We start from the raw sequence: 23,692 nt of genomic DNA on the forward strand, positions 1-23,692 counted from the left end.
CCCAACAGAAAGCTCGAACGGAACCCCTCAACTGAAAGAAACGCTGATGTGAACACCGCCTAAGACAGCATAGTAAGGCCTCATGCACACGACCGTAAAAACTCCCGTTATTACGGGTCGTAATTACGACCCGTAATAACGGGTTCATAGACTTCTATTGGCCACGGGTACCTTCCTGTTTTCTTACGGGAAGGTGCCCGTGTCGTTGAAAAAGATAGAACATGTCCTATTTCAGGCCGTAATAACGGCACAGGCAGCCCATAGAAGTTTATGGAGCTCCCGTAATGACGGGCGGCTACGTGTGTGCACCCGTCATTACGGCAGCGTTGCTAGGCGACATCAGTAAATAGTCACTGTCCAGGGTGCTGAAAGAGTTAACTGATCGGCAGGTTCTCTTTCAGCACCCTGGACAGTGAATTCCGATCACAATATAGAGCAACCTGTAAAAAAAAAAAAAAAAAAAAAAAAAAAAAAAAAAGAAGAAGAAGACGTTCATACTTACCGAGAACTTCCTATATTCTTCCTCCAGTCCGGTCTCCCGGCTGTTGCCTTGGTGACGCGTCCCTCTCGACATCCGGCCCGACATCCCTGGATGACATTTCAGCCCATGTGACCGCTGCAGCCAATCACAGGCCAATCACATGCTGCATCGGTCACATGGACTGCCGCGTCATCCAGGGATGTCGGGCTGGATGTCAAGAGAGGGACGCGTCACCAAGACAACGGCCGGGTAAGTATGAATTTCTTTTACCTCGGAAAGGGCTGCCCCTTCTCTCTATACTGCACTGATAGAGAGAAGGGGCTGCCGATTAGTGAAGTGCAATTTTGCATCGAAAACGTGCCCGTAAATACGGGTGGAATACTGGTGACACCGGAACCGTATTTACGGGCACGGGTCCATAAATACTGGTGCAAAACGGGTCGAATACGTGTGACACCGGACCCGTATTTACTAACACTTTACAGACAGATAAGGCTCTCTTAAGACCCTAATAATCTATTGACATTTTTCTGACCAATAACCCACATTCATTGCAGTGGCCATAAAGCACACTCTTCCTGTTGCACAGTCTATAAGACAAAGCAAAAAGCGTGTATATAATATGGCCGCGCCCACTGGAAGGTTTTGAAAAATAAAAAAATGAATAGCTATAATATTTAAAAAAACAAAAAGAATAAGGAAATTTTTTTCTTCTTCATACATAAATTTAATTAAAGAAGACCTTCCATGGAAACCCAACTTCCCATTAACATAAACACACACCTATCCGGCTGTGCATTTATTTCTGTATATTGTGCTGGGTGGACAGCGTGAATATCCTTCCTTGAATATTCTAATATATCAGGGAGGCTGAGCTGTGATCATCTCCATTATAACGGTGTGACAGGAGCCTATCTAATCATCAGCAGTAACTGTGATAGGAGTTTGTGTTGCCCCTTGTGAAGAGCCAGGGTAGAACATGCAATCTTATCATACAGGAAGTTCTGGTGCCTGTATGAGTGACACAGGATTATACCATTGACTGAAGTAGAAAAAGAGAGAGTGTCACCGAAGCCAATTTAGACTTTGAAACAGCCACAATGTGATATTTAGTGATAGAAGCCGGAAGAAAAATAAGAGGCTGACACAATTTTAGTTTCCCTTTAATGAAATCAAAATGAAATACGGTACAAAGTCCCTTTAATTATTGGGTAATGGAGCTGGATGAAACTGTAGTCAACTCTGTTGTGAGAATGGGTCGGTGTTGAAAATTATGAGGAATTTAAGCGATTTACACCCGTTTTCTGGCGTTAAAAAGTCACAAATTTTGGTACACATCATATTTGCATTAAAATGTGCAACTTTTCCCTCCTCTCAAGACTTTTGAAAAGTGGTGAGAAAAGTGGGTGGAATTAAGCGGAAGGGGCAAGGGCCACAGTAGGTCCGACATATTTACTATAATTCACGCCAGAAACTGGTGTAAATTATAGCGCCGCTGCCTGTATTGGTCCTGGTGATCATGTGACTGGCCACACGATCGCCGGGTGCAGTTAATGGCAGGCAGCTGCTGCTGGTTCTAACTAGACCCAACACAGCCCTAATAGTAACAATATGCTGTGCAGCCGCAGTTACAGTGGAAAAAGAAGTTGTAAAAGAGGGAAAAAATAAAAGTCCCCGAAAGGTCGTTTCTGACCTTTGAGGGACAGACCATAATAATAGAAAAATAAAATGAAAATAAAGTGGAAAAAAAAGGTAATAAATACACACAAAATACCCAACCAAAATAAACGTCCCCCGCTAATCATTGTCGTGACGCTAGCCCTGACCCCAATACCCTAAAACAGACATGTAATATATCAAAATGTACATTAGGCAATGACGATCACAAACGAAAGGTCTATTTTAGGGTAAAACTAAATTACCAGAAAAAAAAATTAGCTGAAAAGTAAAAAAAAGCTAATTATTTACTATTATTTTAAAACTTTTAGCCCAGAAATTCTTGAATAGCAAAAGGGATGTGTATAAGAACTGATAAAAAATAAGAAACCTGCATTGTCTATCAAAAAAAAAATTGCAAAAATCACGTCACTAGCCCAACAGATAAAAAAGTTTTAGCCGTTTAACTAACGAGTGCTAAGAATGCCTAAACAGTGTCTGGTCCTGAAGGCTCAAAATAGCCCGGACCTGAACCGGTTAAGACAGGACATTTACTAAGAGGCGGGCACTGGCGCATGTAATTCCAACGGCCTTCTGTTTAAGACGGGTGTATAAACCGCCAATCTTATTTAATCTGCCCCAAAGTATATCAGAAAGTTGCATACATTATATGATAAAGCCTTAGGGTGTGTTCACATCAGCGTTGACTTTCCGACTACGGTATTGATTCCGTCAAAAAAACGAAACCCTTTCACAACGGTGACAAACGGAAACCATTAGCAAAGTATCCGTCACCATTGAGATCAATGGTGATGCAAACGAAAGCTATGGTTTCTGTTTGCCTATCCATTGAGGGGTTCACCCGACGGAAAGCTCAGACAGAACCCCTCACTGGAAAGGCAAGGCCGATGTGAACAGGCCCTTACTTATATAAAACCATCAAATGTGAAAATAATGACACTCTTGGTAAAGGACAAGTTACACAGTGCCAGAACCCAAATGCAAGAGGAATCACGTGCAAGATAGTAGAGAGCACTCCAATGTTAAAAAGAACGGGGATGGTGGGCAGCAAGGATACCAGTGCTCAGCAGCTAAACCGAATGGCTGCAGGGTAAGGACTAGGGGGGGGGTCTGGTTTTGATAACCACTGGCTGCTGCCTCAAGACCATGCAGAAGTGGTTTTACTAGAATATCACTCCAACAATATGAGCATCTGGAGGAACACAAGTGGCAAAAGGGGACCAAAGTATGTTGAATGACCAATGTGGGTCCATTAAAATTAAAATATAGAAATAAAAAAAAAATAGACTGCACTTTCTCTTTAAATAGAAAAAGAGGGATAAGAGGAATCAACAAACAGGGGCCTTTCTCTTGATAGGTGAGGGTCCCAGAGGTGCGTGCCCGCACCTATCTGGCATTTATGACATGTACTCTAGATATACCATAAACTTTACCATAATCTTTAAAGGGATTGACTCAGCAAAGACTTTGGTGGTGTACGTCTAAGATATGCCACGTAAGTGTTTCATAAGACAACCCCTTTAATTTCTGCCATAGTGGCATTGTTACAGAATTGAACACTTGCTGCCAAATTTCCCCACAGTCTATAACTGATCGCTGGAGTTTCCAGCAGTGGGACAACCTGTGATTATTTTCAGTGGGACTATTTTAGAAAAAACAAATATTGTCCAAAATGGGGAATTCATTGAAGGGAGAATTCATCTTAGAAATCTGACACAATTTTACCATCAGTGCCCAAATTATGTTCAAAACAGTTGAATGAATACACGCAAAGTATAACTCAAGAAGACAAATAAACAAAAAGAAAATTACTACTAGTATGACATTTACTGGTTTAATAATTCTAAGAATTTTTATATTTTGACCGTTTTGCAGGTTTTTACCTGTGTTAGATCTTCTTCTTATACCAAAATCCCAGCTAGATGTAATATCCACCGATTGAGAGTATATGTAGCCTTGAGTGTCTCCATTCCCTTGGGTCTGTGAGATATTCTCTCCAGACACTGAAGATGGGTAAAGTTTCTCTAAGTCCACATCGTGGTCAATAAGAACCATCTCACACATACCCGTGTCATCACTAGTAACATGTGATTGACGGATATGGGCCAAGATGATCAAGGGATTGTCCAGAAAAGCCATGGTCTCCTCCCGCGGTGCACGGGTTTCTCACCAATGTATCCAGTAATCCATAACAGCGGACTCCTAGAACACAAATACACCAGAAGGTTAATACAGAAGGGGTACATTTGGCACCTTTTACACCCGTTTAATATATAGTCATAATAATAGACATATAGTCTAGCACCAGTTATTCAAAATGTGCGTAAATAACATGGATCAGTGCGGCTTTTTCCGGCAGGGCAGAATGGACAGCTCTTTAATATGATGGCATATCACGTGGTCTCATAAGAAAGTCAAGCAGGTCTGACGGGACAAAAAGTGGCACGTCGCTTTCTTAGCACCACTGGCACTTTATTATAGTGATCGTCGGGGGTCACAGAGGTCGGACCACCACCAAACAGACATTGGTGGCATATCCTAGATATATTACACCAATGTCTGTGATGAAACAAACCCTTAAATAAGGTTTAGAAATCAGGACAAAATCTAGCTGAAATATTCAAGTCACACCACTAAGTCAGAACGTAATACATACGTCTAGGTCTTCAAAAGTCCATCGCAGCCAAGACGTAATATTTTTCATCATTGGCAGTCAAAGGGTTAAATATCAAACGGAGTGACAATCTTTACATTCGTTAAGATTATAATAACACAATTATTAACTATTCACCCCCCTTATAGTCAGTGTTCGGCAGAGGCATCTTCTCTGAAATTTCGGAGCAGTACCAAAGGGGTTCGTGTGCTCCATTATTCTGAAAATCAGATTACATTGGTGTAGTCTGTTATCTTGGAGCGCTACTAATTAAAAAAATAAAAGAGTGCCCAAACCTGAAAAATCTGACAAAATATTAGAAGCAAAGAAGCATTCATCAAATCAATGAAAATTTGCTTAAAGAGGTCTTCCCAAAATCATAAATTATCACGATTGGTGATAATTTTCTGATAGATGGGGTCCCACCGTTTGGAACCCCACTGATCGTGAGAACGGCGGTCCCAAAATCCCAGATCCTCCTCACTACACTCCTCCTGCTCCCGCAGTGAGGAGGAACTTGAATGGAATGACAGTCGAGCTCCACCCACTGTCAATAAGAATGACGGAAACAGCCGGGCATTGTACTCAGCTGTTTCTGTCATTGGCATTAGTTTGAAAGGAGCAGCAGCGTGTATGCTCGAACGCGGCTCCATTCAATGTCCTACTCACTGCGGGGGGTGCAGTGAGGAGGACCTAGGGGTTCAGCACCCCCGTTTTAACGATCGGTCGGGGTCCCAAGCAGGGACACACAGCAATCAGACAAATATCACCTATCCCGTGGACAGGTGATGATTGTCAATTCTAGTAATGCCCCTTTAATTAAGAAAATCCTACCTTTTTGTTTCCACAGCTCCAATGCAGACTATGCATCTCCATGGTAAGGACTATATATCTCCATGGTGCTCGACCACAGTGAGGAGGATCTGGGGGTTCGAGACCCCCGTTCTCGCAAACGGTGGGACCTCCAGCGATCAGAAAATGATCACCTATCCTGTAAATAGGTGATCATTTATGATTTTGTAAATAGCCCTTTAAGATGTAGTGTCATATTTCCAGTAACAGAAATCTCTGAGCAGTGCCAATGGGGTTCGAGCCCTCTATAAAGTCCTCTCTTTCGGCAAATCGGTAGTGGTCCGACAAACTACCTCAATATTAACTTCTCATATCGTATCTATGACGTATCAGAAGATCATTTTGATAGTTCGTTGCCTGTATCGAAGGAGCAACTGGCAGATATTTAAGGGACTTGCAGGAAATCTCGGTATAATCAAACCTACACGTTACACTTCAAAATATATACAATATCAGACTACAAAATATTTCTGTCGGCCAATAACCGTATCATCAGGCTTAATTTATACAAACACCATTTTATTAATTCACGATCCAGTCCACGTTGCATCTTCTTTCCCATGGCTCAAGTTAGTGCGAACGTATGATAGACACACAAATCCTAAATTAAAGTAGACAAACGCGCCCAGCTTGCATGCCGCCTTCTATCAATACGGCAAAATGCTAATTTCCTAATTAACAACCTAATTAGGTAATTATGGCGTTGCAGAAGGATGCCGCAATGAAATATGACAACATGGTCACCTCTTTATATGGCACCTGTGGGGCCTTTTCAGCTGTTACCCGCAAAGCCTGCGGTATCAATCGGAGAGCAGATGTCAAAAAGACCTTGGCATTTCTCAGCCTGGTAGATGACTGAGTGTTTGAGACAGGAATTGTTTAACTCTTTCAGAGCAAAAGAAAGGTAACGACACGCTGTGCATTCCTAACACTTACCGGGAAGACAGAAGAGGAGATTCAACAGATACATCAGTATCCTTCTATCTACTGGCTTCTATGGAAACTTTTAGCCAACGTCATTTTAATGCAGCAACTTTTGTTCTATTTTTTTTGTCCTAAAACTACAACTACTAGACCTTTATACACAATCTCACCTAAATCGCTTGCTTATGGCCTTGTGTAGTAAATTGTGACTATATGATATGTTTCTGGCAAGTATACTATCCAGTTTACGGTCACTCAATAACTTAGCCCTGGAGGCATGGAACTACAGTGCACAAAAGCTCTGTATACTTCCCAATACTGGTGCCCAGTGCCAACACAATTGTTGAAACTTTCAGCATTCACCACTGTGCCAGTTTATAGCATTATTCCGGATCATGGCAATTTACTGCTGTCGGCCTTTGTGTCCGGACGCCATGACGGAACCCATAAAAGTCTATAGGTTTCGTCAGGCTGCGTTGGTTTCCGTAATTTTCATTGTACTGCTCTTATGACGGAGAAGAAAAACGGAAAACCCGAACGTTTCAGTCATGGCTCCTATACAAATAACGGATCAGTCACGGCTCCTATACAAATAACGGACCAGTCACGGCTCCTATACAAATAACGGACATAACGGATCAGTCAACATAACGGATCAGTCACGGCTCCTATACAAATAATGGACATAACGGATCAGTCACTGCTCCTATACAAATAACGGACGTAACGGATCAGTCACGGCTCCTATACAAATAACGGACATAACGGATCAGTCAACATAACGGATCAGTCACGGCTCCTATACAAATAATGGACATAACGGATCAGTCACGGCTCCTATACAAATAATGGACATAACGGATCAGTCACTGCTCCTATACAAATAACGGATCAGTCACTGCTCCTATACAAATAACGGACATAATGGATCAGTCACGGCTCCTATACAAATAACGGACATAACGGATCAGTCATGGCTCCTATACAAATAACGGACATAACGGATCAGTCACGGCTCCTATACAAATAACGGACATAAAGGATCAGTCACGGCTCCTATACAAATAACGGACATAACGGATCAGTCACGGCTCCTATACAAATAACGGACATAACGGATCAGTCACGGCTCCTATACAAATAACGGACCAGTCACGGCTCCTATACAAATAACGGATCAGTCACGGATCATATACAAATGGAACTCATGATGCTAGTGTGAACAGAGCCTAATGGGGCCGTCGGCTTCATATGTGGACCACGCTCTCTCTACTTCACAAGTTATCAGAGCTGGTTCCCTAGTTTTCTAGTATTCATCGCAGACACTCTCTTCTCAGCAGGCAGTCACAACAAACCTCCCCCACCTATGTATTCATCTTGCACGCTCCTCAGCTGGCCTTAAGCTACATTAATACGTTTCTGCAGCTCATATGAAGAATATGCGTCTCCATAGTAACATACAGCAAACAAATTCTGTAGTCTTTCAGTCTCATACTTTCATCCATTTGTCTCCTAGTTTGTGTCAACGTACATTTGGTAGGTTAGCAAAAAGCAGAGGACAGATAGAGGGGAATATGACTGCAGGATCAGACTACACAGAGTTTGTTTGTTGTCTGTTACCATGGAGATGCATAGTCTGCATAGGAGCTGTAGAAACAAAAAGGATAAGAACTTTTTTAATTGAAGGGGAATTCCCAGAATCAACAGTTATCTATCTACGAGATAGGTGATAATTGTCTGATCGCAGGAGGCCCCTCTGTTGGGAATCCACCGGTCATGAGAACGGAGGTCCAGAACACCCTGTTCCTGTCCACTGCTCAACAGCAGCGAAGACGACATTGAATGGAGCGGCGGTCGAACATGTGCGCTGCTGCTCCCTTGAAAGCCTATGGAAATAACGGAAACAGCCGAGTACAGCGCTTGGCTGATTCCATCAATCCCATAGACATTAAATGGAGCGGCGGGCAGATTCACCCAAACACCCCCCTTCAGTGAGAAGAAACAGGGGGTGCGGTTTCCCCATTCTCGCTTTCGGTGGGGCCCCCAGCGATAAGACAATTATTATCTATCTTGTGGATAGGTCATAATTGTGGATTCTGGTAAAACCCTTCATACACCTATTCCAAAGTTGCTTCATTTTCATTTTATATGCATTAAAGGGGTATTCCAGCCTTTAGAAATTTTTCACCAATCCACTGTATAGGTGAAAAATGCTAGATCGGTGGAGGGTCCGACCATTGGGACACCCACCGATCACCAGAAGGGGGGGAACCTATTCTCCGGTTCACCCTAGCCGATGGCTAGGAGGAGTTTGAATGGAGCGAAGGCCACGCATGTACGGTGCCGCTCCTTTCAAAATCTATGGGGCTGACGGAAGCAGCCAACCGCGTTTTGCTACGGAGTTTCTGTAACTTTCATTTATTTCTAGAAGAGTTTCGGAAGCAGAATAGGAAAACGCACTCGGCTGTTTCCGGAAGACCGGACCACTTAGTAAGAGACCGGAGCCCAGCAACAAAAGGAAGAACGGGGTTCAGGGGGCCCGTTTCAGAAACAAGTGCGTGTCTCAGAGGTGGAACCCACATCTTTCGGACATTTATGGCATATCCTCTGGATATGCCATAAATGTCCGAGGGGGAAATACCCTTTAGGACCAACATAGTATGGGGACAGGTCCACTCTACTATTAGCCCAAATGGCACAAAAAAGATATATTGTGCCATTTGGCTAATTGCAGCTAACAAAAAGAACACAGTGGACACATAGTCTGATGTATTTATGATTGCCAGTGAGTGATGGCTGCCATGCTTACATGCAGCTACACGGTAGCTGTCAGTCACTGGTGAAAGGGGCGGGGCTGACCGCACCTCTCATTAATACAGCAGACTCGTAGATATGTGTTCGGTGTATTCTTTACGTTAAATGCTATTAGCCAAACGGAACAATATTTTTTTGTGCCATTTTGGCTAATAGTAGAGCGGACCTGTCCCCATTCTATGCTGCCCTAAAACAGGGTAGTAAATATAGAGGTTTTTATTGTTTAGCCACTTGAAAAAAAATATATAAATTTCTCTTAAGGGGCTCTCAGGCCTCATTCATAGAATTCACCCATAATTACAGTCCGTAATTACAGACCCATTCATTTCTATTGCCCACGGACACCTTCCCGTATATTTACGGGAAAGTGTTCGTGCATAAAAAAAACTCCACAAAAGATAGGACATGTCCTATGTTTTGCTTTTTATGGACCGTGCTCCCATACCTTATATGGGAGCACGGCCCGCAAATGCGATGTGCAAGGGGCCTTACATCACACAAAATGGGCCATGTAAACAAGAGCCAATCAATGAGACAGCTCGTTTATCGGCGCTCCTTTGCTCCTGTCACAAGGAGCTATGTATGGGGGCGAGCGCTCGTTACTACGTTAGCTCGTCCCCATGAATTACCATCATGTCGACAGCACATCTCTCGGTTTACACAGGGAGATGTGCTGCCGACAACGATAATATTTTCGACTTCATAAACGATAGGATCAGCCGATGAACGAGCGTTTGCTTGTTCATCGGCTGATCGATGCGCTGATTACACTTTTCAATGATCGGGAACCGGCGTTTATATAACGCTCATTTGCCTGATATTCGGCCAGTGTAAAAGGGCCTCTAGTCTTTCACTGTACACTGTGAATGTAAGACTAGTACTGTTTCCCTGTAAATTACATTGGTACAGATAGTACTGTCTTCCTGGCTCTTGCTGTAAATGATGTAGACACTGATACTCCTGCTCCTCTGTCTCTTGCAGGGAGTGCTGTGGTTGCACATAGTAATACCTTCCTGTCTTTGCGGTTAGGCCTCGTTTATATATCGCATATCTTGGCACGGATTCTAAAATCAGAATGAAGTATCAAAGCAAATCAGGTTAAAAAAAAGATTTCTAAGGCGGATTCCCTTGAAATCGGCATCATATTTTTCAGGTGAAATTACGACTGGGATAAGGGGGTGCTCTGGGACTATAAGGCTACATTCAGACGAGCGTGTGCATCCTCGGACGTGAAGTCTATGGAGGGACGTGTGAAAATGCAAGAAAATAGGACATGTCTATTATTCCACGGATCCTTGACACGCTCCGTTGAAACAACGGCTGTGTGAATGGCCCCATTGAACTACATGTGTCTGTGTGACATCGCTGTGACACTGTCCAATCAGCTACGGACAGTGTCACAGCAAGAGCTGGAGAGCGAGTGCGTGCGCACGCGCAGCTTCGACTCGCGAGAGATCACACAGTCTTGTCGGTCGAGAGCTGAAGAGTGAGAGCATGCGTGCGCATGCTCTCCTCTCTCCAGCTCTTGCTGTGACATTGTCCGTAGCTGATTGGACAGTGTCACAGCTATAGTAACACGCCCACTTGCCAGTACACGCCCCATTGACAGTTCAGGGGGTTATTTAAAGAGGCTCTGTGATCGGCGCTGCAATGTAGAGAACAGTAACGTGTTTTTTTTTTTAAAAAACGTTCATTTTTGGCCAAGTTATGAGCAATTTTATATATATGCAAACGATCTTTGAAATGGACAACTGGGCGTGTTTTTTTTCATATGTCCAACTGGGCATGTATTGTGTTTTTAACTGGGCGTGTTTACGTGTTTTACTAGCTGGGCGTTGTGGAGAGAAGTGTATGATGCTGACAAATCAGTGACCAATCAGCATCATGCACTCCTCTCCATTCATTTACACAGCAGCATCACGTTCTTACTAGAACGATGTGCAGCCACATACACAAGTGTCCTGATAATGAATATACATGACCTCCAGCCTGGACGTCATGTGTATTCAGAATCCTGACACTTCTGAATCTTTTCTGTGAGATTTCCAGCAAGGAAAACTAAATCTCGTTTACCTCGTAATCTCGCGAGATTACGAGTGGCTTGCTGGAATCTCACAGAAAAGATTCAGAAGTGTCAGGATTCTGAATACACATGATGTCCAGGCTGGATTTCATGTATATTCATTATCAGGACACTTGTGTATGTGGCTGCACATCGTTCTAGTAAGAACGTGATGCTGCTGTGTAAATGAATGGAGAGGAGTGCATGATGCTGATTGGTCACTGATTTGTCAGCATCATACACTTCTCTCCACAACGCCCAGCTAGTAAAACACGTAAACACGCCCAGTTAAAAACACAATACACGCCCAGTTGGACATACGAAAAAAAACACGCCCAGTTGTCCATTTCAAAGGTCATTTGCATATATATAAAACAGCTCATAACTTGGCCAAAAATGAACGTTTTTCCCAAAAAAAAAAAACGTTACTGTTATCTACATTGCAGCGCCGATCACATGCAATAGGAGATAGGGATTTGAGAATCTGGTGACAGAGCCTCTTTAAATTTCGGGTGCCAAATATAACGGCACGGATATCTAAATAACAGAGGAGGGTAGGAAAAAAATGTTAAGTGCCCCAGGGTTTGTGCAGCCCTGACCATTACATGCTGCACGTGTATGGGCAGGTGAAAGGTTCTCTTTAAAGAGGCTCTGTCACCAGATTTTGCAACCCCTATCTGCTATTGCAGCAGATCGGCGCTGCAATGTAGATTACAGTAACATTTTTATTTTTAAAAAACGAGCATTTTTGGCCAAGTTATGACCATTTTTGTATTTATGCAAATGAGGCTTGCAAAAGTACAACTGGGCGTGTTTAAAGTAAAAGTCCAAGTGGGCGTGTATTATGTGCGTACATCGGGGCGTGTTTACTGTTACTGTAATCTACATTGCAGCGCCTATCTGCTGCAATAGCAGATAGGGGTTGCAAAATCTGGTGACAGAGCCTCTTTAAGTAAAAGCTGAAATTATTAAAACCGCACATATTTTTCTACTTTAGGAATTGTCTCACAAAAAAGATTTATCACCTATCCACAGTGTGCACTACCGTGCAGGATATAGGAAATTTTATTGGTTTGTTTGTGGTTATTATTTTTTCATTATTATTATTATTTTTTTTTACAACATGGTTGCACGTGTTTTTTTTTTCACTATAGATTTCCCCTGTAACTGGGGATGTCCGAGCAGCCCAGGTTACAAGGGGGAAAAAAAACCTGATAACGTGACATGGGTTGTGTCTGGTATCGCACATCAGCAGCATCATTCAAAGTGAGGCTGAGCTGCAATTCCAGACACAGCCCATCGACAAGGGTGGCACTGTTTCTGGAAGAAAGCAGCCACGTTTTTCTCATCTCAAACTACACCTTTTATTCACAGACTGTCCACAAAAAACACCAGTAACCTGAAGTCATTGGGAATTTATTAAATTTTCTACGCCAATTTTCTGGCATAGAAAAGTCCGAAATGCATCAAAAGTGTCAATCTGTGAAAAAAAATTTGACTTTTGATGCATTTACGTCGCCCACACCACTTTTCCGGAAAAACGAGCGGTACATAGCAAAAAGGGATGTGGCCGGTCATAGCCCACCAAATTTACACCGAAGTGTAATTTATGCCAGCTCGTATTTGGCGTAGAGTTCCCTCGGAGGCGCACGGACAGCCAGAGATGCACCTAAGGGCCTGATCCGTTGACTTTCCGTTGAGGAGTTCCATCGAAGGTTTCCATCGGGTTAACCATTCAACGGAAAGGCAAACTAAAGACTTAGCTTCCGTTTCCCTCACCATTGATTTCAATGGTGACTGAGACGTTGCTAAGGGTAGGTTCACACAGAGTTTTTTTGGACGCAGAAAATTCTGCCTCAAAATTCCGTTTGCCATTTTGAGGCAGATTTTGATCTGCCTGCTCACCGTTTGCGTCGTATATTGCAGCGTTTTTTGCTCGCGCCCATTAAGTGTCACCGGCAAAAAACGCAGCGAAATACGCTTGCTCTACCTCCCATTGATGTAAATGGGAGGTCAGAGATGTAAATGCCCGAAGATAGGGCATGTCGCTTGTTTTTCCCGCGAGCGTTATTTTTTGCTCGCAGGAAGAAAAAAAACGTTCAGAAAATTTTTTACGCGTTTTACGACGCGGTTTCCGCATTAAAAAAAACGGGTAAAATAGCTCAGCGTGAACTGGGCCTTATGGTTTCCGTTTGTCACCGTTGTGACAGAGTTCCGTTGTCCTTGACTAAACCAATAGCGCAGTCGACTGCCAATGTTAACAGGTTCCCGACCGCTGGCTGTAAATATACGGCCAGCAGTCAGGGTCTCTAAAGTCCGGCGTATAGTATATATACGGCCGCACTTCAGAGACTGTGCACGCGCGATCGCGTGCACACAGCTCTGTGCCCTGGCTGTTACTAACAGCCATGGGCACTGGGCAGAATGTCAGGGGTCAATCTTTTGGCCCCTGAACATGTGATCGCTGTGACAACCAATCACAGCGATCACATGCATTTCTGCATAGAAAACAGTGTGCACGCGATCGCGTGCACACAGCCCTGTGCCCTCGCTGTTACCAACAGCTCTGGGCACTGGGCAGAGTATCAGGGACCAATCTGATGGTCCCTGATCATGTGGTCGCTGTGAAAACCTATCACAGCGACCACATTTGTTTTATTTTGACTTTTCTGGCAGTAAATCTCCTGCCTCTTTTCTTCTCCTCAAACATTGTTTCAGTTTGAGGAGAAGAAGAGACTCGGGAGAATTGCTGCCAGAAGAATACAGTGAAAAAAAATACAGTTACACTAAAACATTCTCTGTATAGATAGATTTCTATCTATCTATACAATCTATCTATCCATCTATCTTTTTTTCTATCTATCTACCTTTCTTTCTTTTATTCTATTAGAATAGGCAGGTAGGGAGTATATAATTATATATATATCCACATATATATAATATATATAGCAATAGCGGTTTATTTTTTTGTTAGCGGTAGTGTAGATATATATAGCAGTTAGTTTGTGTGTTTTATAAAAAAAAAAAAAAAATTTGTTTAGTTAGTGTTAGTGTTAGTTACGTTATGGCGAGGAAGTTGTTTAGCGCCGAGGAGGCATACGCCATGCTGTGGTCTGAGTCGGAGACCGCATCAGAGATGGCGTCCGAGATGGAACCTGTTTTAGGTAGTGACGATGACAGCGTCACTTCAGGTTCATCTTCAGGGGACGTTGTCCCTGATGCAGTCGAAACTGCAGAACATGAAAGCGCAGGGCCAAGTAGCGCTGTAGCACGGGACAGCCTGGTCCCTCCAGTCCAGGCTCTTGTATGGGCACCTGCCCCATCTTTTGGGCCTAGAATCCACGGATTTACGGCCACTCCTGGCATAACCGTGGACAATACAAATTTTGTCCAAATGGATTACTTCCATTTATTTATAACGGACGACATCCTAAATCAGATTGTCCACGAAACAAATTTATATGCCACGCAATATATAAGGCAGAAACCTTCATCCACCCATGCCAGAGATTGGACGCCCACCAATTTGCAGGAATTAAAAAATTTTTTGGGGCTCACCCTAAATATGGGTATTGTCAAAAAGCCCTCCATTAGGTCTTACTGGTCAACAAGACCCGCCCAAGCCACCCCAGTATATTCTGCAGTAATGCCCAGGTCTCGTTATGAGACAATAATGAGGTTCCTCCACTTCAATGACAACGCACAGGCCCCCCCAAGTACCGATGCAAACCGGGATCGGTTGTTCAAAATAAGACCGCTAATAAATTCCCTGAATAATTTATTTCTGCAACTCTACACCCCTGAGCAGAATGTAAGTGTGGACGAATCCCTCCTCAACTTTCATGGCAGACTTAGCTTTCGCCAATATCTACCTTCCAAAAGGGCAAGATATGGCGTTAAGCTCTACAAATTGTGTGAAAGCGGGTCAGGATATACCACCGCCTTCAGGATTTATGAAGGGCGGGACCGCACAATAAATGTTCCTGGATGCCCCCCTGATCTTTCCACCAGCAGTAAGATCGTGTGGGAGATAATGCAGCCTCTGCTTCACAAGGGGTACTACCTGTACTGTGATAATTTTTATTCGAGTGTGCCCCTGTTTAGGCATTTGCATGCTGCAAGGACTGGGGCATGTGGTACCATGCGCAAAAACAGAATTGGTTTTCCACAGCAATTAGTGGGGAAGCGCATGGTAAAGGGGGACTCCTGTGCTTATGCATCTGAAGAATTGCTGGCGATCAAGTTCAGGGATCGCAAAGACGTGTATGTGCTAAGCACGATTCATACCGCAGGAACAGTGGCAGTGAGGGAAAGAGGGGCAACATCGGACAAGCACAAACCAGTGAGCGTGTCCGAATATAACAAGTACATGGGGGGGGTGGATTTAAGCGACCAGGTTTTACAGCCCTATTTAGTAAAACGCAAAACTAAAACCTGGTACAAAAAGGTGGCCATTTATTTGTTACAGGTGGCAATCCACAACTCATTTGTGCTCTATAAAAAAAACAGAGGCAGAGACACATACCTGGATTTCCAGGGAAAAATTATTGAAGGCCTCATTTTTGATGTTCAGGACACCCGAGAATGCCCCCAGTCTGAGGATGTCACGCGACTGACTGAAAGACACTTCATCAGTCGGATTCCCCCAACAGCAACCAGAAGCAACCCCCAGAAAAAGTGCCGCGTCTGCAGAAAAGACGGGCACCGCAAAGATTCCCGATATTTCTGTCCCTCATGTCCCTCGCAACCAGGCCTGTGCATTGAGCCATGTTTTAAAAAATACCACACTGTTCTGAATTATTAGATTTTAGTTAATTTGTTGAAAATATATTTGCCCTACATTACGTTTTTATTTTTCCCCTGATTTTACTCCAAGGGTGAGGGAGGGAATGGGTGGGGGGTGGATGTCATGTTTGATGTTTTCTAAAGTTCATCTGCTGGAGAGCTCCATTTGCATTAACCTGAAATTTCTTATTTTAGAAAACCCCAAAAAATAAATTCCCATTATACCCCTAGATGAATATTTTGGGATTTCTGCTTCAAGAGCAGATATTTTGGAAGTGTTATAGAAACTCTGTTGAGTTTTGTAAAACCAGCTTTGAAAAAAAGCGATTTGTGAAATAATCTTCTTCTATCCTCCGCCCTCCTACATCTCTATGTGATAAATAAGGCCACATATTTGGTATCCCCATGCACGGGAGAAGTGGCAGAATGTGAACGGAGATTAATTTTGACCGTGGTCTAAGCCGTGTGTGAAAAATGCTGGTATAAACTGACGCATTTGCTAAAAAATTGCTAATTTTATTTTGATCCATCTTATTCAAGAAACTTTCAGAAGAAAACTGGACTGTCTAAAAATATGATAAACCCCTTGAAGGAAACCTTGTGGGGTCTACTTGTGTGAATGAAGTCATTTATGGGGTGTTTCTAATGTTTCAGCAGCATTACGGCCCCCAGAAAACAGTATGCGGCTATAAAATCAAGTGCAGAATTCCTGGACCGAAAAGGCCAAAAAGCCTCCCTTTATGCCAAGCCCTGGCACATGCCCGTGAATAAAGCACACATATTTGGTATCCCCATGCACGGGAGAAGTGGAAGAATGTGAAATGCGATGAATTTTGTCCGTGGTCCATTTTGTGTGTGAAAAAGCTAGCATAAACTGACGCATTTGTTAAAAAAAAAAGGTAATTTTATTTTGTTCCATCTTATTCAAGAAACTTTCAGAAGAAAACTGGACTGTCTAAAAATATGATAAACCCCTTGAAGGAAACCTTGTGGGGTCTACTTGTGTGAATTAAGTCATTTATGGGGTGATTCTAATGTTTCAGCAGCATTAGGCCCCCCAGAAAACAGTATGCGGCTCTAAAATCAAATGCAGAATTCCTGGACCGAAAAGCCTCCTTTTATGCCAAGCCCTGGCACATGCCCGCACAGTGAATAAGGCACACATATTTGGTATCCCCATGCACGGGAGAAGTGGAAGAACGTGAAAGGAGATGAATTTTGTCCGTGGTCTATACCGTGTGTGAAAAATACTAGCCTAAACTGACGCATTTGCTAAAAAAGTGCTGATTTTATTTTGTTCCATCTTATTCAAGAAACTTTCAGAAGAAAACTGGACTTGCTAAAAATATGATAAACCCCTTGAAGGAAACCTTGTGGGGTCTACTTGTGTGAATGAAGTCATTTATGGGGTGTTTCTAATGTTTCAGCAGCATTAGGCCCCCCAGAAAACAGTATACGGCTATAAAGTCAAATGCAAAATTCCTGGACCGAAAAGGCCAAAAAGCCTCCTTTTATGCCAAGCCCTGGCACATGCCCGCACAGTGAATAAGGCTCACATATTTGGTATCCCCATGCACGGGAGAAGTGGAAGAATGTGAAAGGAGATTAATTTTGGCCGTGGTTCATACCGTGTGTGAAAAATGCTGGTATAAACTGACGCAATTGTTAAATTCTTGCATTTTTTTCCAATTTTGCCCACTTTAGTGAAAAAAAAAAAAATTATATATACTGACAAATGCCACTAAAACAAAGCCCTATCTGTCCTTTAAAAAGAGTGTAAAATTCAAAGATGAACTTTATTCACCTGCAGAGTTATAGTCATCTAAAGAAGCGCATAGCAAAATTGTGAAATTTGCTCTGGTCATTTAGCTGTAAAACAGCCTAGTCCTTAACCGGTTAATCACCTGCTGAGGTGAGGGGCTGGCGCGCTAGATGGGGACACTCGCGTGGCAATTATATTTTACCCTGATGCCACCAGTACCATCTTCAATACTGGAATGTTCCTATTCCGTCACCCACCTAGCAGTGTCAGCCGTTTGGTAGTGTTAGGCCTCATTCACACGAGCGTGAATCATGTCTGTGTGCTGTGCGTTGAAACAACGAACAGAACACGGACCCATTGATTTCAATGGGGCCATTCACGCATGCACTTTTCACGCAGCGAGAGCCTGTTGCGTGAAACTCACTGCATGTCCTATATTGGTGCCTTATCACGCACCTACGTGCCCATTGCAGTCAATGGGTGAATGAAAACCACGCACAGCACACGGATGCACATGCGTGTGCGGTGCGTGATTTGCGCATCAATTCAATTGAAAATATATATACACTACCGTTCAAAAGTTTGGGGTCACCCAGACAATTTTGTGTTTTCTATGAAAACTCACACTTATATTTATCAAATGAGTTGCAAAATGACTAGAAAATATAGTCAAGACATTGACAAGGTTAGAAACAATGATTTTTATTTCAAATAATAATTTTCTCCTTCAAACTTTGCTTTCGTCAAAGAATGTTCCATTTGCAGCAATTCCAGCATTGCAGACCTTTGGCATTGTAGCTGTTAATTTGCTGAGGTAATCGGGAGAAATTTCACCCCATGCTTCCAGAAGCCCCTCCCACAAGTTGGATTGGCTTGATGGGCACTTCTTGCGTACCATACGGTCAAGCTGCTGCCACAACAGCTCTATGGGGTTGAGATCTGGTGACTGCGCTGGCCACTCCATTACAGATAGAATACCAGCTGCCTGCTTCTTCCCTAAATAGTTCCTGTATAATTTGGAGGTTTGCTTTGGGTCATTGTCCTGTTGTAGGATGAAATTGGCTGCAATCAAGCGCTGTCCACAGGGTATGGCATGGCGTTGCAAAATGGAGTGATAGCCTTCCTTATTCAAAATCCCTTTTACCTTGTACAAATCTCCCACTTTACCAGCACCAAAGCAACCCCAGACCATCACATTACCTCCACCATGCTTGACAGATGGTGTCAGGCACTCTTCCAGCATCTTTTCAGTTGTTCTGCGTCTCACAAATGTTCTTCTGTGTGATCCAAACACTTCAAACTTCGATTCGTCTGTCCATAACACTTTTTTCCAATCTTCCTCTGTCCAATGTCTGTGTGCTTTTGCCCATATTAATGTTTTCCTTTTATTAGCCAGTCTCAGATATGGCTTTTTATTTGCCACTCTGCCCTGAAGGCCAGCATCCCGGAGTCGCCTCTTCACTGTAGACGTTGACACTGGCGGTTTGCGGGTACTATTTAATGAAGCGGCCAGTTGAGGACCTGTGAGGCGTCTATTTCTCAAACTAGAGACTCTAATGTACTTGTCTTGTTGCTCAGTTGTGCAGCGGGGCGTCCCACTTCTCTTTCTACTCTGGTTAGAGCCTGTTTGTGCTGTCCTCTGAAGGGAGTAGTACACACCGTTGTAGGAAATCTTCAGTTTCTTGGCAATTTCTCGCATGGAATAGCCTTCATTTCTAAGAACAAGAATAGACTGTCGAGTTTCACATGAAAGCTCTCTTTTTCTAGCCATTTTGAGAGTTTAATCGAACCCACAAATGTAATGCTCCAGATTCTCAACTAGCTCAAAGGAAGGTCAGTTTTATAGCTCCTCTAAAAAGCAAAACTGTTTACAGCGGTGCTAACCTAATTGCACAAGGGTTTTCAAGTATTTTCTAATCATCCATTAGCCTTCTAACACAGTTAGCAAACACAATGTACCATTAGAACACTGGAGTGATGGTTGCTGGAAATGGGCCTCTATACACCTATGTAGATATTGCATTAAAAACTAGACGTTTGCAGCTAGAATAGTCATTTAGCACATTAACAATGTATAGAGTGTATTTCTGATTAATTTAATGTTTGTTATCTTCATTGAAAAAAAACTGTGCTTTTCTTTCAAAAATAAGGAAATTTCTAAGTGACCCTAAACTTTTGACCGGTAGTGTATATATATGTGCTTTGCAAGTGCGTGAATAACACATGCCCCCCGCAAAGCACACTGATGCAGAACGCAACACACACGGAGCAGATTCATGCGCGTTTTCACACACGTGACTCTGATCCGCTCGTGTGAATGAGGCCTAACACCTCCTGACAGACTCCCTTTAGTGTCACCTCATAGTCCGGTGACCTGTATAAATGCGCTTCTCCTGCGGTCTTGTGCTTTTATATGCTCATAGCGTTCCTTGGCGACCTAATGTGATTATCATTTACAGTAGAGAGAACAATATTCCATAAATAATGAAAAATTGTGCGGATTTCTAATATAATTTGTGCTTCAATTCCCCACCATTTTCAACACTTCTGCTTTCTGTCAGTGAATGTTTACATGCAGGGGCTGACACCCTTTTGATGATCACCCACAGTATAGCAGAATTTCCTCTGCAGCTTAGGCCTCAACAGCATAAGAGAAAGTAGGTGAGAAGTAGATCCCAGGTCATGTTTATTCTCAGTAATAGGAGTAACCCCATCCACAACACCGTGGTCACTGCTGTCACTACAGCACGTTGTTTATATCCCAGCAATACTATGACGAGATGTCAGGCAGGAGGGTACACAAGGGGTTAAAGTAGCGGCTAGTCTACCCGTCCTGCGCCCCTCCTCACTAGGATGTATAATAATGGCGCCGCTGCCCTTACCTGACTCAGCGCCGCCCGCTCCGGTATACTGTTAACCGGTTCCACAGTCTGTTATTACTAAACATCAACGGAGGACGTTTGATGACGTCATTGTCATGTGACCGGGCACATAGATGACGTACCGGTCATGTGACTGAGCTCAGGGTTGTCTGGGAAGGAGGCGGGAGGGTTGAGTGCGGCCATTAGGTGGGACAGGGTGTGAGGTGGTCATGGCGGATAGTGGAGAAGTCTGTCACTGCTAGTCAAGACTGTGAATAAAATGGCAGCATGTGTTCAGATTTAAAGGGGAATTCAAATATATATGACCCTTTTTGAGTGACCACCAAAGTTCCCCCATAACATGGGTCATTTTCAGACAGTCACTATTTGGGCGCATTTTAGCGTCTATATTAGGCTATGTTCACATGGCATATGTTTGAATCCTGGCGTTTTTCAAGCGTCTTTTGTGTTCAAGGGAAAGTAGACTCAGGTGTTTTTGACCCTGAAAATTAAGTTTTTTTTCAGACGTTTTTCATAGTGTCTATGGAAAATCAGCTCCAAAAGTGACATGCTGCTTCTTTTTACGAGGCGTTTCTTGAATTTGAGTAAAAATACACCTCATGTGAACGGCACTGTGGGTTTTCCCTTAAAATCAATGGGAAACTTTTCAGGCTTATTTAAAGTGTATTTTGGAGCGTAAAATTAGGCTTTTAAGCTCCAAAATCAGCCTGAAAACAAGCCGTGAACAGAATCCGCTTGTAAAGTGACGTCACTTCTTTTTTTACAAGGCATATTTTTGCGAGAAGTTTTTTTTAATTCAGTTGCGTAAAAATACGCCTCGTATGAACTACACAGAGTATTTCAGTATTTCCCATTGAAATAAAAGGGAAACTGCAGGCGTATTTTAAGTGTATTTTGGAACATAATATGAACGTTTTACGCTCTGAAATACGCCTATAAAATAAGCCACATGAACATACGTTTATGGCCGCAAGTCTAGCCCGACCACGTTGTAATGACCCGAACATACCGCGTCGTAAATTCCTATGATGTTGTTAGTGCAGATCATAAGACCCATGGTTGGGCCGGGACGTGAGTTCTTACTGAGGCAATTTAGGTGTAAGCCTCGTGCACACGATCGTAGCCGTGTGTACGGGCCGTGATTGCGTCACGGACGGCCGAGGAGTGTCATCCGCGTGCCGCCCGCAAATCACGGACACATTAATTTCAGTGAGACTGGAACGCAAATGCAGACCGTATAATAACATGTCCTATATTTTTGCGGTCCAGGCTCCCGGCCAATGCACAGACCATGAAAACCACGGTCGTGTGCTTGTACCCATAGAAATGAATGTGCCCGCAATTCACCCGCAGATTTGTAGGTGAATTGTGGATGCAAAAACACGTTTGTGTACATGAGGCCTAAGCTTTCTATGACGAAATTTGCGCAGTCAGACCGGGGTTTGCAACTATAATCCAATGTGCCCATTTTATTCTTGTGTGAAACTGGCATTAGAGTGCCAGCTACAGATGTACCAATATAATTGTGCAGACAAAGGCACCCCTAGAAATACCCATGTCCACAGCACTTGTAAACTAACATTACAAAATCCCTCTTAACCCCTTAATGACCGGGCCTGATTGTACCTTAAGGCTGGGTTCACACGACCTATTTTCAGACGTAAACGAGGCGTATTATGCCTCGTTTTACGTCTGAAAATAAGGCTACAATACGTCGGCAAACATCTGCCCATTCATTTGAATGGGTTTGCCAACGTACTGTGCAGACAACCTGTAATTTACGCGTCGTCGTTTGACAGCTGTCAAACGACGGCGCGTAAATGGACTGCCTCGGCAAAGAAGTGCAGGGCATTGAGCTGTAAGAACGACAGAAAGCTCCAAGAAGTGACCCCACTTTGAAAATTATACCCCTTGATGTCTTGACTGGCCTAAGTAGAGTCATGCCATGTTTTACCTAATGAACCTGTTCCCCTTTTTTCCTGCCCATCTCCCAATAACGACACGTGACAACCGAGGTTGGATATGAAATTGGCCACAGCAGCCGTTTATTTATTTACATTATTTAAATGCAATTTAATCCGAACCATTCGGATAACTCCACTTCCAATTCACATGACCCAACATGGGTCAGAATCAGAATTAACCATAAACATATTTTAATCTTTAACAGAGCAGGGGAAGTCCTTGAAGCCATTTTAAAACCGAATCTTTTTCCTTTTAAATTAGCCATCTGCAAACCACCACCAAACTCTTTACCTCCAGCCGTAAACCAGCTCGGAAGCACCGCTCACCTCTGCAGATGGCTCCAACCACCAGAAGACCACTTCAAAGGGATAACACCCGATGAAGTCTTCAAATGATATACTTTCCACCAGAAGACCACTTCAAAGGGGTAACACCCTATGAAGTCTTCAAATGAACCGTTTTGGGGGACGCATACCCCCGATGCGACCCCCCCACCATTTTGTACTGACCAACCTCAAGGACTCCCCCCGCCAGCTGCCATGACATCCGAACCTGCTCAAAAGAAAATGAGAAACACAAGTTATGAAATTATACAGCATAAATCAATAACAAAAACATAACACACCGATCCCCAGGCCAACCCCTACTTAAGGGCGGGAGGGTGGGAGCTCAGCTAACTACCTGTTGTTCCTCCCGCTGCTTCCGGCTCAATGCCGAAACAGCGGGAAGAACAGACAACTCCCCCCCGTCCCCTCCCCTCTCCCAACTACCTCATCCCCTATTGGTTCTCTTCCCTCCTATGGCAGTCATGGAGGCTTCCCCTTAAGCCCTCCGT

At 43.4% G+C, this 23,692-nt stretch overlaps 1 protein-coding gene across 2 annotated transcripts in view; it reads right to left on the reverse strand.

The window, feature by feature from the left end:
• Window positions 1–21,010, reverse strand: part of MAPKAP1 (MAPK associated protein 1) — a 141,310-nt gene extending 120,300 nt beyond the window's left edge. Inside the window, exons 1-2 of one of the 2 annotated variants that reach the window (XM_075834215.1) lie at window positions 20,893–21,010; window positions 4,042–4,360 (exon numbers count right to left, since the gene is read on the reverse strand). In XM_075834215.1, the coding sequence (XP_075690330.1) occupies window positions 4,042–4,297 (256 nt within the window). In that variant the 5' untranslated portion in view covers window positions 4,298–4,360; window positions 20,893–21,010. The remainder of the gene's footprint in view (window positions 1–4,041; window positions 4,361–20,892) is intronic. The other variant, XM_075834216.1, reaches the window with a different exon arrangement.
• Between the last annotated feature and the right edge of the window lie 2,682 nt (window positions 21,011–23,692).

The sequence above is a fragment of the Rhinoderma darwinii genome, chromosome 8 (assembly GCF_050947455.1).
Source record: "Rhinoderma darwinii isolate aRhiDar2 chromosome 8, aRhiDar2.hap1, whole genome shotgun sequence".
Classification (NCBI taxonomy): domain Eukaryota; kingdom Metazoa; phylum Chordata; class Amphibia; order Anura; family Rhinodermatidae; genus Rhinoderma; species Rhinoderma darwinii.